At 38.5% G+C, this 15589-nt stretch overlaps 1 protein-coding gene across 2 annotated transcripts; it reads left to right on the forward strand.

Moving 5' to 3' along the window:
* The first annotated feature begins 647 nt into the window (after positions 1–647).
* On the forward strand, positions 648–9834 carry BLOC1S5 (biogenesis of lysosomal organelles complex 1 subunit 5). Of its 2 annotated transcripts, none has more exons than XM_053995368.1 (5): positions 648–767; positions 1973–2055; positions 4169–4298; positions 5452–5537; positions 7741–9834. In XM_053995368.1, the coding sequence occupies exons 1-5, from the start codon at positions 653–655 to the stop codon at positions 7918–7920; spliced, it is 594 nt and encodes a 197-aa protein (XP_053851343.1). In that variant the 5' UTR covers positions 648–652; the 3' UTR covers positions 7921–9834. The 2 variants fall into 2 exon arrangements, with proteins under 2 accessions (XP_053851343.1, XP_053851353.1); XM_053995378.1 differs by having other exon boundaries at positions 5479–5537.
* The last annotated feature ends 5755 nt before the right edge of the window (positions 9835–15589 follow it).

Here is a 15589-nt window from a genome sequence, read left to right on the forward strand (position 1 = left end):
AATTACTGAATCCGAGAATCAATTAGATTGGAAAAAACCTCTGAGATCAGCAAATCCTGCCTATGACTAAACACCACCATGCCAACTAGACCACCACGTCCAATCTTTCTTTAAACACCTCCAGGAATGGTGACTCCACCACGTCCCTGGGCAGCCCATTGCAGTGTCTAGTCACCCTTTCTGTGGAGAAATTCCTCCTGATGTCTAACCTGAACATCGCCAGACACACCTGGAGGCCATGTCCTCCTGTCCTGTCGCTGGTTACCTGGGAGAAGAGACCGACCCCACCTGGCTAGAGCCTCCTTTCAAGGCGTTTGTAGAGAGCAGTAAGGTCTCTCCTGAGCCTCCTCTGCCTCAGGCCAAACACCCGCAGCTCCCTCAAGCCGCTCCTCACAGGACATGCCCTCCAGCTCCTTCCCCAGCGCCGCCGCCCTTCTCCGGACCCGTGCGCGTCTCTCCCCCGGCAAGAGCCGTCCCCACGCCCGCAGGTTCGGGATGGCTCGCGCCTCCTGGGGGCGGTTCCCGCAGCCGCGGCCGGCGCGCCGCGATGACCTCACGGCGCGGCAGCGGGCCCGGCGGAAGCTCTGCGGGAGGGAGGCCGGGGCAGGGCCGGCGCGGCCCGGGCTGCGCTGCCCGGGGGCCGCCGAGCGCCATGAGCGGGGCTGGCCCCGCGTCCCCCGGCCGCGGCGGCGCGGCGGCCCCGCCGCCCGCCGACAGGAGACGGGACTCTCCTGCCGCCGGGTCCCCGATCCAGCCCATCATAAAGGGTAAGGAGGGAGCGGTGCGGGCGCCCAGAGGTGCCGAGCCCGCTGTGTAACCCCGCGGCAGCGGCGGAGAGACGGCCCAGGGGCCCCGGGAGCAGCCGCAGTGTCCCGGGACCCCCCAGGACCGGGCCAGATCTCCGGGATTGCAGCGCCCTCCAGCTCTCCGCCCAGTCCGGCGGCGTGTGCTGAGGTTTAAAGCTGGACGCCTGGGAGGCTTAACTGGCTTTCGTCTGTCAGAACTGGATACCAGGGTGTCTCTGTGGCGTTTTCTCGGGGGGCCGAGTCGGCCGCCGAGGACCTTGCCACGGGCATGGAGTTTCCTGGGAAGTTCTTACTTTCGGTCTTGTTCACCCAAGTTTTGTCGTGGTTAATCTGTGCTCAGAAGCCTTTGGACTGCGAAGTTGCTTAGCCAATGCATTATTTATTGCAATCATGACCTTCCCGAATTTCTAAATAATCGCTCTGTACCATTTTGAACGTGGTGGGGTTCAGGGTGTTGAACAAACACAGGTGGATACAGTAGAGCCACAGAGCAGGTCCATCAGCTGGGGCAGGAGAACGCATCCTTTAGATGGCAGTGCCACCTGAAAGTCTTTTTTTGGGACTGCATTTTCTGTTTCTTGAAACAGTATTTGCTATGCCCTCACAGTTCTTTTTAACTTAGCAGCCTTTTTCTTTGTGACAGGCGAGCCTGTTTCTCCACATATACTTAAATAGTAAATACTCTTTTCCAAGACTAAATTTCAAGTCTGGCCCTAGAATACATGAAAATGCTGACAGTTTTCCTTTGTAGTGAGGATTCCTCCTGTCTCTTGCTGCAGAAGTCTCCCACACTTACTCTGTGGATCTCTGTTAAGCTGCAGCATTTAGCTCAGGTCTTTTACCAGCATTAACAATCGGATATGGAAGCTGTACTGAAGAGAAGAGGATTGAGACAAAAGATGCTGAGCCGCAGAGGAGAGCATTTGCCTTTCCAGAAAGGTGTCTTTGGCATCTGGAATACTGGTTCATTGTGTTTTATCTAAGCTGGCAGTTTGCTGGATACACAGGTCACCCTACAAATTCTGTTCTGGTGCTCTTTTGGTTTTGTATGAGCTTGATGAGTAATAGTCCTTCCTCACACTGAGGTATAGTGTGCTGCCTGTGTTGTGTCGCCTGGTGTGAGAGTGAGAGAAAAACTAAAATTCTGGCTTTCATTAATCTTCTAGATGTTGGGGAAGTGTACTCAAGACTGCTGGATCACCGACCAGTAATTCAGGGAGAAATACGTTACTTTGTTAAAGAATTTGAAGTAAGTATTTGTATCTTATTGGATGCTGGCAGGGTCTGAAACTTTGACAGCTTTAGCATCTTTTTAGATATCATAGTAGGTACAGAACTGTCTTCAAAAGGGCTTGACGTGGATTTTTTTTTCCCCCAAAATAATACACCTGTAGTATACATCTACATCTTTAGCAAACAAGGCAGTAATTTAGGTGTTTTTCTTTTAAAACTTTTGAAAATAAATGTGGATTTTTGAGGGTTTTTTTTTTTTCCTGCAGAAGACTGGCAAGAATTTTGATGTAGGAGAATAAATGTTGTCCTAACATCTTAGAGAAGTCTGGTTGGTTCAAGGAAAGTATTATTGGCCAGTGTAGGTTTACATCTTTTTGAGAAGCTACTTTATGCCTCAGCTGGATTCAGCTAGCACAGTTGTATTTTTATTTTCTTTGATTTTCGTTACACAAGGGAAGATTATACTATTGGAAGAGAAGAGGAACACTTTGTGCAAAGTAATAAAATCATTAAAAAATGAATAGCTGTTATTTGATTGGCTGCAAATAAGGCTTAAGTACTGAATGTGTAGAAGTGTTTATGTACAGATTTGCCTGGAAAGTATAATTTGGTTTCCACAAGATGGCAGCAAAAGTTTAGAAAATGTTAATCCTATGCCAGCAAAAGGCTGTTTCTGTATGGATTTTCTTTCTTACAGAATGTGGAATTTAAAAATTTAACTGAAAATGCAGCTACACCTCAAAATACCAGTATGCAGACCTGATTTGAATGACATTAAAATGTCTTTCCCTCTCACCCCTCACAACCTAGATTGCAGCTTATATTTCAAGCAGGTCTATTTTGTCTCTGCTGGTGTAGCAAAATATGGAGATGAAATAAAGTCTCATCAGATCTGTGTCATATGGGCTCGAGAGTCATGAGAAGTTACTTCTTTTCTCTGCTTTCCCTAACTAAGCTGTAGGATACAGTAAGTAGTTTTAAATGTCATTCCACAGGAAGGAAAGCATTAAACTCCTGGACAAAATTAGAATTTATATCTTTAGGTTGATAATTCATGTATTTGTCTCATTTCACTTGAAGTCTTGTTCTGTTTCTTAGACAAATTTAATACATTCTTAGATCTTTTATTGAAATTTAGTTACTGGTTTATACTTTTATGGGGGGAAAATAGCAAAGTAGAGAATTGTTTGAATTTTTGCAACTTAGAATTTCTTTTAAGTGAGCTTAGGACCAACAGCACCCAAAAATTCCACTTGTTTCTAATTTGAGATATGGTCTTATTTTTTCAATGATTGGCACCTAGTGTGCAAGGAATGGAGATTTGCACTCTGGAAATCTGGAGCCTGTTTAATTAAGGAGTTTTGCTTGTCTGTGTCTCTGTTTCTGAAGTTTTAAAATGGGTGTGGTGATCCCTGTCCCACTTCATGTGATAGAGTATTTTTTGTTTATGTAGAGTTTTTATCTAAAGTAAAATGCTGGTGAAATTCAGAGTGGGGATAGTGCTGTGGCTTCAGAAAAATAGATTATTTTGTAAATTTAGACAATAAAACAAGATTATAATTAGTGTACTTGTAATTAATCATGATCAGTAGTGATCTAGAAGAGCTGCCTCTTTATTCAATTGTGTTATATTATTTTTTAATCAACTTCATTGCTTTTATTTCAGTTAAAACAATTTTACTTGCATTGTTTTCACCTCCTGCCATACTAAATGTGGCAGGTCAGACATCAAGCAAGTAGAATCACTACTATGTTATTTCTCAGTAACTTCATTTTTGAATTATAAAAATTAAAATGCTGTATTCCTCTCTGTTGTTTTAGAGATGCTGTAAATTATCTATAAAAAACAGGACATTTTTCGCCATGGTATGTAAATAGTTAATACTGTCTTTTCTCACAAGGGCCAGAAGAGTCATTCAAAGGATTTTTGTAATTTAATGTGAAGAATGGGACATTGCTCTCTGTTTTTGGCAATTTTATCTATGTTGTTAAGTAAGTAGAGTAACACTTCAGTAGACAATGGTCTAGTTTTTGAGATAAAGCTATTGGTTTATCAACTAGGAAGCCATCTCTAATTTGTGAAGTGGAATTCCTTGCTAGCCACTCACTTTCTTTCATTTTTGTGGCAGGAAAAACGTGGCCTCCGAGAACTGCGAGTACTTGAAAATCTCAAAAATACGATCTTTGAAACAAATGAGCATGTTCTTCCGAAGTGTGAGCAGGCAATGCAGGACAATTTGAGTGAAACCTTCAAGAGATGTAAGGTTGCTTCTTATTGCTCTTGATGCATCATTTTGAGGCATCAAAATTTAGATAGTTTGGATTTAAAGTATGATTTGTTAAAAAATTACCACACTTGGGTAATTTTCTATTCTTTATGTGCATTGTTCTCACTTCTGTACAACTTTAAAAGGAAAACAACAGGGATGTTTTCTGATACATAGTAGTCCAGCCAATCAGCTCTTGCTAAGGTTACATTAAAGTTTTTTGTTGTTTAAGTAGAAGCTGTTTCAGCTCATTCTTTTCCTATTCACTTGGAAATAGTGCTCCACATTGACTAAAGCCATGGGCAAAATTTCAGTCCATCTCTTCTCTCCCAGACTAAGCCTGGGAAAACCTGTCAATGGAAATAGGAACTGTATTGCCACACACTTTCCACCCCCCCCCCATAACTTATTTAACACTTAATTTTAACGCAGAATTAAACACACTAATTTCCCAAGCAGCAACTGGATGCAGTCCTGGACAACTGGCTCAAGCTGCTGCTGCTTGAACAGGGAGGTTGGACATGACCTCCAGAGGTCCTTTAACACCTCAACTATTCTAGGATTCTATTACTGAAGATGTACTGCACAGCTGGCCATGAGAAAGTCAGGGAGCAGCATTGAAGGTTCACCCCAGTTAGATGGTATTAGGATGCCTTATTTGCATGACTAAATTTTAAGTTTCAATGTTTTCCTGCAATCCTTTTGGTGTGTCAACTACCAGCATAAAGATGTTGTATATTTGGAGTCTATACACAGCTGATGGGGAAAAAATAAAGAAAAAAAAAAAAAAACAGCTAACTTAAGAGTTAGAGTTTGATCACCTGTTTCTACTTACTGACTTGAGAGTGGTATTTGATGTCCTTCTGAGGTGCTGAGGACTGCACTCCAGCTCATCAGCAGCACTAAGGGTGTGGGCACAAGAGGACCTCACTGCCTTCCTGCTTTTGGCTTCTAAAACATACCAAGGTTGAACACTGCAATAAGCCTGCTTACTTTTACAAGTGTTAAAGTTGTAAGTGTAAAGCATTTTCTGCAAGTACAGGTGACTCTTGGGCATAGTTAAGTGACACAGTGGAATATAATCTTCACCTTGCAACAGCCTTGCATCTTCTAAATCCCTTTCATGCGATCCCTTTGATTTCCAGCTGATGTACTGCAATTTGTTGTTTCAGTGCAAGCTGCCAATGCTATGGTCCGTAGACTCCAAGAGAGGGAGTGTGAAGCAAGAAAGGTAAAGTATGGATGGATAGATTTTTGTGATCCAAGAGTCTTGTGCTTCACAGCAAGTTTGTCTGCCTTAAGTATAGCAAAACTTAAAAACATATTTTTCTATACTGGCAGTAAAACTTCTTTTGGGGTGATTTCTGCACTTACAAAATGCTCACTGCAAAGTTAATGGATCTAGCTAACTCTTTCTACAATCTCCTGATATATGGAAACTATTTTTTTTATTTCCTTTGGTTTATTTTTCCTCCTAGCTCAGACTATAACATTTGTCGCATACAGGGAAAGCTTAAATATAAAAAATGCTTATTTTCTGTGGAACAAAAAACATCTACTAACCTACCAGAATGGAAATGTAAATCTTTCCTAGTTAGCTGAGAACATTGACCATATTATATATATTGCTTGTTGAAAAGGAAGTGTTTTTTTCACTTGTGGATGGGTTATTTAATGAAGAGGTATATTATAGGAACATGCGAATCATTGGAACCTTTTCAGTTGGCTACACTTTGCTTATTTGAAATACATGTGCTCTGAATCCAAAACCTGGAAAATTATACAAGAAATTAGTTTCATGTATTCCAATTACTACTTCTTTATTGTATTCCTGTGTTATCTCTTTACTTGCAAAATGCTGTTGATTATAATTTAATTCAGGAAAAACCAAAGACATTTCCATGGCCATCAAGCAAAACAGGCTGTGCATTCATGGATGTAAGCTGATAGTCATGTTTTTCTTTCCTTTTTTGCAACTGATGAAGATGGGCAGTTGCAATTGAATATGGTACTGGGCAACACACACGTCTGAGCACTGACAGAATTTGCTTGTGTCTGACACTAGAGTAGATACTCATAGAGAGGTAGGAAATTCTTACAGTTCTGTTACTGTTTGTTTGAAGTAAAACTTTAATAAGAAATTTATAACTTAGAAAATGAACAGTCAGTAAGAATGGTGACTGTTCTTTTTAAAAAATATTAGCTGTATGTTTCCACTCTTTTTTTTCTTTTAATATGTAGTGGAAGAGTAGTTACAGGTGTCCAGGATTCGTAGCATTTCTTAAAGTTTTCATAGTACAACTTTCTGGCTTGAAACTTTCCAAATGGGAGTAGTAACGTGTAGGTAAATTTTTAAAAAATAAAGGTAAAAGTTGTCATTGTAGTGCAGCCACTTGAGGAGAAATACCTTTTCCTTACTTTTCTGAAATTATGTGTTCTGAAAAAATAATGAGATTTTGGCAGAATGTAGCATCAGGCTTGGTTAGGTGATGTGTAATTACCTCAATAAGTGTTTGAAACACCAATGTTTCAAAACCTGTTGAATACAAAGTAGTGTATCAAACTGTTAGTGTGCACTAGTGTATCTTGCCAGGAAATGTTACTGTATTGGGTGCAAATAAAATGGATCTTGGCATAATGTTGTTAAAGTGTATCAAAGGCTGCACTGAAAAAAGTCGGGTATTTAGCCTGTGCTGTGTGATCTTGAAGAACAGCGGAGAGAGTGTGTAAGAATATATAAATGGATTCCCAGTGCCTTTAGTTGACAAAAATACCACACATAAGAAATAGTCATTGTTGATACTCTGAAAAGGAGAGGGGCTAAAAAAAGAAGGATTAATCCTCTGTTTTGCTGGGAGATGGAGCAAATGGAAGAACAACTGCCTAGATTTATTTTGGCTTCTACACTTGTAATATGAGGGGGCCAGACTGTCAATACAGTTTGCAAGCAATCCACAGAATTACACTGTGTTTTGTTATGTGCATTGGATGTGTGTATGATCTCTTTTTCTAGCTATCTAGACTTTTTTTTTTTTCAAGATAAGATAGTGAATGGAATTAGACTTAGCAGAAGCCAAGCAGTAGGAAAATATGAGGGGAAAAATAACTTATTTATAAAGGAAGACATTAGTCACAATGAGAGCTAGCTGGCTAAAGCAGAAACACTAGCTGCCAGTTTCAAAAGATTTAATATCTCTGTTATCGTATTTTATAGAAATAGCATCATTGCTAGCACAATCACATTAATAATATTGCAGACATTTTACCACTTGTTTTGGATTGGCAATACAAATATAAAAGTTTTCTTTTTAGTTTCCCCTTTCCATATGTTTTCTTGCTAGTTTCCAGATACTTTAACATTATGTAGCTCTCATTTACCCCCCTATTTTACTATGGAAATGATTGTTAAAAGCTTCCTATTTTCCTCCTGTCAGATTCAGGCAGACAAGGTGATGGCTCGTGAGGAGAAGTGCATTGCCCACTGGGAGGAGTTCATGAAAGAACAGCAGAACAAACGTGCAGAGGTGGATGAAGAGCACAGAAAAGCTATGGAGCGTCTCAAAGAGCAGTATTCTGAGATGGAGAAGGAACTGGCCAAATATGCTTCTTTTTAAGACTTTTTTTCAATACTGCTGGATTTGTGCCATGCTCAGTTGCTTCTGACTTAAATTGAGGTTCTTTTGGAAAGCTGAAGCTGATAGAAAAAAGGAGAATTTCCTCTATAGGCTTGGTACAGGAAGAAAAGGTTTGTATACTTTCAATTTAAGTGCCTATCTATGCTTTTTTGGTTCAGGGCAGGTGGAATGCCAGTATTTCTTTCTTTATTGGAAGGTGGAACTGGAAATTGTGTGACTACATCAAGCTCAGGGAGTTGCAAACTGGAGTTCTCTCCCATCCGCAGAGTATCGTATCATTTGGGAAAACAGACACTAATGTAATATCAACTGTCCTGGTGTGCAGCCACAGCCCTTTCCCAAAAAGTAGGTTAATAGATTCCAGCCATGGTTAGCTGTGAATTCACTGGGAAAACTATATTCTGCTTGTAGATTTCAAGAAAATAAACTTGTCTTATGGAATATTTTACTTTGAAGATTAACCAGTGAAGGATCTCAACAGAGTTTTAAATCCAATTTTAATTCAAATTTTGGGTTGAATGTTCAGTATTATGAAGTAGAGTTGCAATTTGAATGGCTTTTGTTAACATAAAAATTGTAAGGTAAGCTTGGTCAACAATTCCTTTTTTTTTCTCCCTGTAAATGTCTCAGGCATCTCTTTTACTGTTCTAAGCAAAGCCAAAGCAAGCTAAAAAAGTGATCATGAGAAGCATATCAGTCTTTGTATTAGCTTTGTAGCTAGTACCGTTTTACCTTAAATATTTGGCATGCTATTGGTTTACTTAGGATAAGCTTGTCAGAACTTTATGAAGCAACTGAGGTAAGATTTTTGTTTCTTTATCAGCATAACAAATGAGCAGATTAGTGGTTAAATGCCTGTAGTACTGATCTGCTTTCTGACCAACTTTTACAGCATATGTGAAATACGCTGCTGCACTGCTTTCCTTTATCCCAAAATTGCAGTTACCAGCAGTGTAACTGAAGAAGTTAACTCAATCAGTTCATGAACCAAGGAAAGTGAGACACAGTACCTTAATGAAATTTGCTACCAGCTAACTGTTTGTGCAGGAAATATCTTTCCATAATTTAGCTAGTGTCCAATGTAGAATGGAAACAGGTAAAAATAAACAGAATTTATGCTTTACCTGTATTGAAGCAGTAATGTACCAACAAGGGTTGCTTGTGTAGGTTTATGGCTTGGTTTCAAGGCTCCATTCCTGGCAGCATTTTGATAGTGTGATTAAAGTTAGTGGAGGAGATGGAATAAGTATTTGAGATTTCTTTCAATAACACTGAATTCCTGCCAAGGTGCTCTGCCTGCTACTGTGGGCCCAACAGCTTCATCAATCATCATTGTGTATCTGGACTGAAAAGAGGATTTGCCAACACTGGGCACACTGGAATGCTGTTAATTCTCTGTTCTGAATGGAAAAAACATAGATGTCTCAAAAGGATCCCACACATGAAAAATAGGAAAGCCTCTTTTTTGAACAACTCCTATCTGAATAGAGAGTGACTTCTGTAATATTTCTCAGCTTGTGTACCCCTGATGAATGTTGTAACTAAGCTCAGACTTTTCATTTAAAAAGAAAAAATTAGTTCTTGCCTGTCTTTAGAATTGGGTGTGGAATAGTTTTGTTTGGAGCACAGACTGGAAGTGGCTTCTCTTACCAGATTATTTGATGTATATGTGCTCAAAGCCCAAATATCTTTGTAACAAAATGCATTTAACTGCATTCTGAATTAATTTTTATTTTTGCACTGATAATTTTTATTAAGATTTAGATATCTAAGTAACTGTGCACTGGACCTGTAGGTTTTAGGATTTCATCAATTTGAAGGTTCATAAGCAATTATGCAAGTGTTACAAGTTGGATATTCACTGGAAAATAAAGTGCTATTTCCAAAACCTGGGATGTGTACTCCTGATTTTTTTTGAAAGCTTCTTAAGTAGTAACACAGAAAATGTGTTCCTCTTTCAGAATGTTTTATGCTGGAGATCATTTGAAAGTGCACTTCTTCAAAATGTGTCTACCTCTTGGTCAATGTTATTCATTGTGGGGACTAAATGAAAAATATCTGTTCCTGAAATAATTTCATTTAGTAACTTCCACTTTTTTTTTTTTCATGATATGCTGTAGGTGCTTGGAAAAGTTTAATCACGTTTGAAGCAACTTGCCAACATTTGTAGGAGAACCTATTTTTCTGTCCAAATGCTTAAAAAATCTCAACCAATACCTGATGTGTCCAATACTATCTCAGTATGTCTGACTGGTAAAGATTCCTATCATCATCATTTTTTTATCGAAGTGGGACTATGGTCTGTCTGTGCACAATAGTCCTCCACAGTGCAACTTTCTTTGCAAAATTCCAGATTTTGTTATTCACAGTCTCAGCTATTTGGGAGAAATAGAAAAATCAATAGTTTAATAGTTGGTTTTATGCCATTGGTGATGAAGGAAGTGTTTCACATTATACTTGCAATTTTACATGACTGGATTCCATAGTTTTAAAAACCTTGAGGCTTTATTTAATCCCTGTTAAACCTGATAGAAGTTTGCATTGGATTCCAATAGGAGTTGAAAAAAGTCCTCAATATTAACTTAACTTCTAGTATGAAAGGTGAGTTTTGCAGTCCTTTTCGTACCAGACTATATGTATAACTTTTTGTTTGAATATTAGTGCTGCTTATTTTGCTGAGATCTTCTTTGGAACTGAAAGTGGGGTTGGGAGTCATGTAACCACTGGAATATTTTCCTAGTCTTTCTGTTCTAACAAACACATAGCAAGAAGCTGGTGGCTTCCTTGGAACTGCTTTATGAAATCTGCCCCTTCTTAGGAGCAATAACAAATTGAGGAACTGAAGAGGTATTTAAGGGTTTGGGGTTTCTTTAACTGCCTTATATTAACAAAGAACCTAAGTGCTGTTCTTCTTGGAATGTTTTATATCCAAGGCCTACCACATTGTTTTATTCCTAGGAATGAAGAAGAATGCTGATTTGTATGTTTTTCCTCTGCTTCTTTTCATGGTGACACTAGGTCATTTTAAAGAAATGACATACATTTTAAAGAAAAGGTAGATCATTACAACTGGAACATCACATCTTCTCTGATAATTTATGGCTTGTTAGATCTTTCCTCAAAAATTGTGTTTTTTTTTTCAGAAGTCAAACTATACAGCAGACACATGGCATAATCAGGCAGTGAATTGAATCAGTTCACTGCTGAGTTGAAAAATGCTGAATGTAGTCTCAAGGGTGTGGATTCTGAGCAGTTCCCCAGTAGGTGTCAGTGTAGTTTGGAGAAGGAGCATGAGGAAGCCTGGTTTTATACGAGGTATACTGTTCAGTTGTAACACAGTGTTTTGTGTAAGTAAAAAACACTTGATGGATGAAGCTGCATACTTTATATTATAAAGTGACACTATTTACCAGTGGCTGCTACAAGTGGCATTTGCTCCATTAGAACAGAACACTCTTAAAGTTATTTATGTAACATGTGCTGATGTGAACAAGGTTGTCTGCAGTTCTTTTGCATTCTAATTAAAATTTATTATAATCTCAGATTAGACTCAAATGTTGGACATTAAAACTTTTAAGAGCTGCATTCTAACACTACTGTTGGTTTTAGTGGATCAGGTTTTCTGAAGATTTTATGCAAAAATTTAAGCTTATTGAAGGAGATTACGCCATAAAAAGGAAATGGGCTCTTCTGCAAATAAAATTTTTGAATCAAATTACTGTACCAGACATCTTAGAAACAGGCCAGTTATTTTAATTGCTTATGATGAAATGGACTTCTCAAAGTGTTTAAAGATGCAATATGCCCAGTGCTGTTGGCCAAACTTCTGGTCTGTGTGTCAAGGTGCAGCAGAATTTGCAGGAAGATGGAATTGCAGCAGTTGTAGTAGGATGTTAATGATTACCACAACTTTCATAAATAGTTTAATAGTCAAAGATTGTTCAAAAAATCCAAATAATGTAGACACTTAAAAGAGAGGGCAGAAGTCAAAAAGCATCAGAGTCTATTTTGAAGCAATTAACAAAGGGAGTTTTATAGGGTTGAAAGAAATCCTGTAAAATACATTACTCCACATCCATGTAACTTCCAGTTCTGCAGAGTGTACAGTTCTGCATGCAGTACCTTGGTGGTTAGATGTATAAGCAATGAGCAAAGTAGGAACAAATTTACTCAAGGCAATTATGAGCATTGGAAAGAAGAAAACTTTGCAGAAGTCCTGCTAGGGTGTAAAGCTGTAGCTTTGAAAATCTGGGTTCAGGCTTGTACTTCCTAACTAGTAATCATGTAGAACTACCCAGCTAAGTTTCAGTTTGCCACCTTCCATGCTTTATCTGGGCCGAATCAGAACATAGTTGGTTCAGATTTTTATTTAACTTCATTTTGTAGATGGTGGAGAAAAAGACAACCCTTTCAAGATGAGCTTTCAAGACAACTGTACTGAAGGGTGGACAATACTGTATGTTAAAACTGTAATTTGAAATAAAACCTTGCATTTCCTCAGTCTTCCACTAATGACCCACTAGGTGGATACAAGGAGACCCGCAATTGAGTATATATGTATTTATTATTATTATTTGTTTTTATCAGACATTGCATTTGTGATGTAATGGAATTTAGTGGGAACCAAGGTACTATGTATGGCTTTTGCTTGGTACTCATTACTAACATTTTGAGATGGACATATTCTATAAATTTATCCAGCATTTCATGATATATGGTCCCAATATTCTTTAATCTGGAAAAAAAGACAACAAACCTTTGTTCTTGCTGCAGTAAATGTTGCAGGAACTGGATAAGCATTTTTACTTGTCTTTGAATTGATTGTAAAATAAATTTACCTTCTTGATTTGGAAGGCCTGTGGGGTGGTCCCTAGTCAGTGCTTTCCCAAACTAGGATATGCAAAAACGCCTCTTGCTACAATGTGTTCTAGAATGTGCACAGCACTTTTCAGTAGCTTTAGCCCTGGGAAATTTAGTTCAGGATTGCTTGAGGTTATAGGAAGTCCTTTATGAGGGGACACAAGTTTGTCCTTTCCAGATGTTTTTAGCCCTCATTAAATAAATTCCAGTTCCTGAAAATCCCCTCTCCAGATGGCTCTAAATATGTTCCAATATTCTATGTCAACTAGAAACCTTCTAAGCTGAATTACATAAATAGGAAATACTGTGCATCCTTCCAATGTACTGATTTGAAAGAAAATCGGGCATCATTTATTTACTAAACAATATATGTTCAAAATTGTAAAGTAGAATTGCAGTAGTATGCCTAAGTAGCAGCTTGGTTTCAATCAAGCTAATTCCAAAATTAGCTTTTGGAATCCTAAGGAGTTAACTGTCAAGCTCTCAAAGTCCTAAGGATTCAAAACTTTTTTTACAATAAGCAGCCTGCAATACATCACCAGAGTGGAAAAATTTTCTGGAATCAAGAAGCACTTGAAGCTAACAGGACTGTGATACTTGTGTCTTGAGCAAGTTTAGAGATGCTCATTTTATCAGCCAGTGTGATTAATTTGCTGTCTGGGGCACCTTGTACAGAATACAAATATCGTACAGATACCTAATGTAGGACAGCACCTTTCTCCTGTTTTGTTTAACACTTTTTTGTGTACACATGTATCCAGGACAAGTGGGCCTAATCACTGGCTACCATCTCTAGTTGTAAAAAGACTCAAAAAACCAAAACACCAAATCTCAAAATATATACACATGTACTAAAAAAAAAAAATAAATTTGGAATGACCAGGATGCATTGTGTTTTGAAACTTTATTGCAGCTGTGGCTTGCAGATGGTACAGCATATGCAATTTCCTTTAAAACATCCAGAAACAGAATATTATGTAATAAAGCTGTCTAATTATTGACATTTGTTTCTTAGCCAGATGTTGAGGTAGGGGGAAATGGACAATGCAGCCCATTACATCAGGTTGTTGTACAGTTTGTATTTGCCACTGAGGTGGTCACCATCAGCACATGGTCACTAAATGCAAAAAATCTTCCTTGAGTTTGTTTTCAGAGGATGCCTCGAGAAATGTGTGGTGGTCAATCTGGAGCATGGAAAGCCATAGCAGAGTTCCTGCGTGCTTTCCCTTAGTCTTTAAACCCCTCTCCCTTAGAAGAAATAGTACACCCTTTCCAGGCCAAATTTTACTTCAATCAAAAATTAAATTGAAATTGAAAAACTGTGAAAATTTAACTGTGTTCACTTTTCTTTTTTTCTTTTGAAGTTTAACTGTGTTAAATTTTTGCCATTATCTTTAGTCAAAATAAAGAAAGAGGCTCAAACTGAGCCCTTGTTCTTACAAGTTTCAGTCCTCGTTGTATTTTGCCCGTTGACACGTAACTGGACTAGGACCACATACCTCTATGAGGAGGTTATCCAGCAGCCATTGTATCAGTGCTACTGTAGGTCATTGCCTCAGTGTGCTCCCTTTGAAAACGCTGCCATGAAGAGAAACTTTAGCTGAAAACTATTTCCAAATAATTTTCACACGGTAAAGAATTATTCTTCATATATGATGTGATTTCCACGTGCACCTTCCTTCTGCTTTCAAGTTCCCAGGCTGGTTTGTCCCACAGAATCCAATAAAGAAAGTGTAATTTCTCCCTAGGGTCTTTTCTGGTCATGCTTGATATCACTTAACATAATGAGCTTTTTACTCTCACATCATAAAAGGTTTTGTTTGAAATGTCTCTTTTTTTTTTTTTTGTACTTCAACTAAAAGCGTTGCTTACATCCCTTCTAAAGAATGCTCTGAGTTATGTGAAATGTGGACATGTTGTCTGGGCCAACCCCTTATCTCTGCCAGATTCAAAAAGTCTGGTCCAGTACAGTGGCTTAGACTGCATGTTTTTATTGTGTTTTGTTTCTTTTAAAAATATGTATGTGTGTGTCTTGTTAAAAAACATTGCTGCCCCCATCTAGGAACAATGCAACACTCACATCATTTCCTGAAAGAATAGAGTTGGAAGGCAATTATCTACTCACCAAACAGGCTAAAACAACAGTTCCTGATATTCTTCTCAAATATTTCAACTTCCCAGGAATCCGGAAAAAATAATTCCATGAGACGGTGTTATGAATGAAGGTATGACATTTCAGTTTCCTTTGCTTGAAATCAGACATCCAGAGGTAATAAATTACCATGTGCTTGGCACTGCTGGGAGGTGGGTCTGGCTATGGCAAATTGTTTTCCTTCAGAGCAGGAACAATGAAGTGCTTTTACATCCTCCTTTGTCTGGTGACAGGCAAAGGCTTCTTTCTTAATGAGCTTTCGTTAGCAATCACATGAATTACACATAAAAGGAACAGGAACCTGATGGCAAAGTACCCTTATCAAATCAAATTTATTTAGAGATAGGAAGGCACAATACAGTCATTGTTTTCCCATTTTATCTCTATGAAGTAAAGCCAGTGACATGGTCTCAGAAATGTGCTGTACCAGGAAAACATATGGGAAAAAATGAGTGGTGACAAAGCATTTTTATCTCTTTCTTATGCATCTCAATGAATGTCATTTTTTACCAGCATTATCTTGGTCCAGTTTCTGTCAGTCAATGACTGCATCTGCTTTCTGTATTCATTTTATGCCTCTTCTTTTTGTTTTGTTCTATTAATGCTTTTAATAATAATAATAATTGCTTTTGCAGG

Source organism: Vidua macroura, chromosome 1 (assembly GCF_024509145.1).
Source record: "Vidua macroura isolate BioBank_ID:100142 chromosome 1, ASM2450914v1, whole genome shotgun sequence".
Classification (NCBI taxonomy): domain Eukaryota; kingdom Metazoa; phylum Chordata; class Aves; order Passeriformes; family Viduidae; genus Vidua; species Vidua macroura.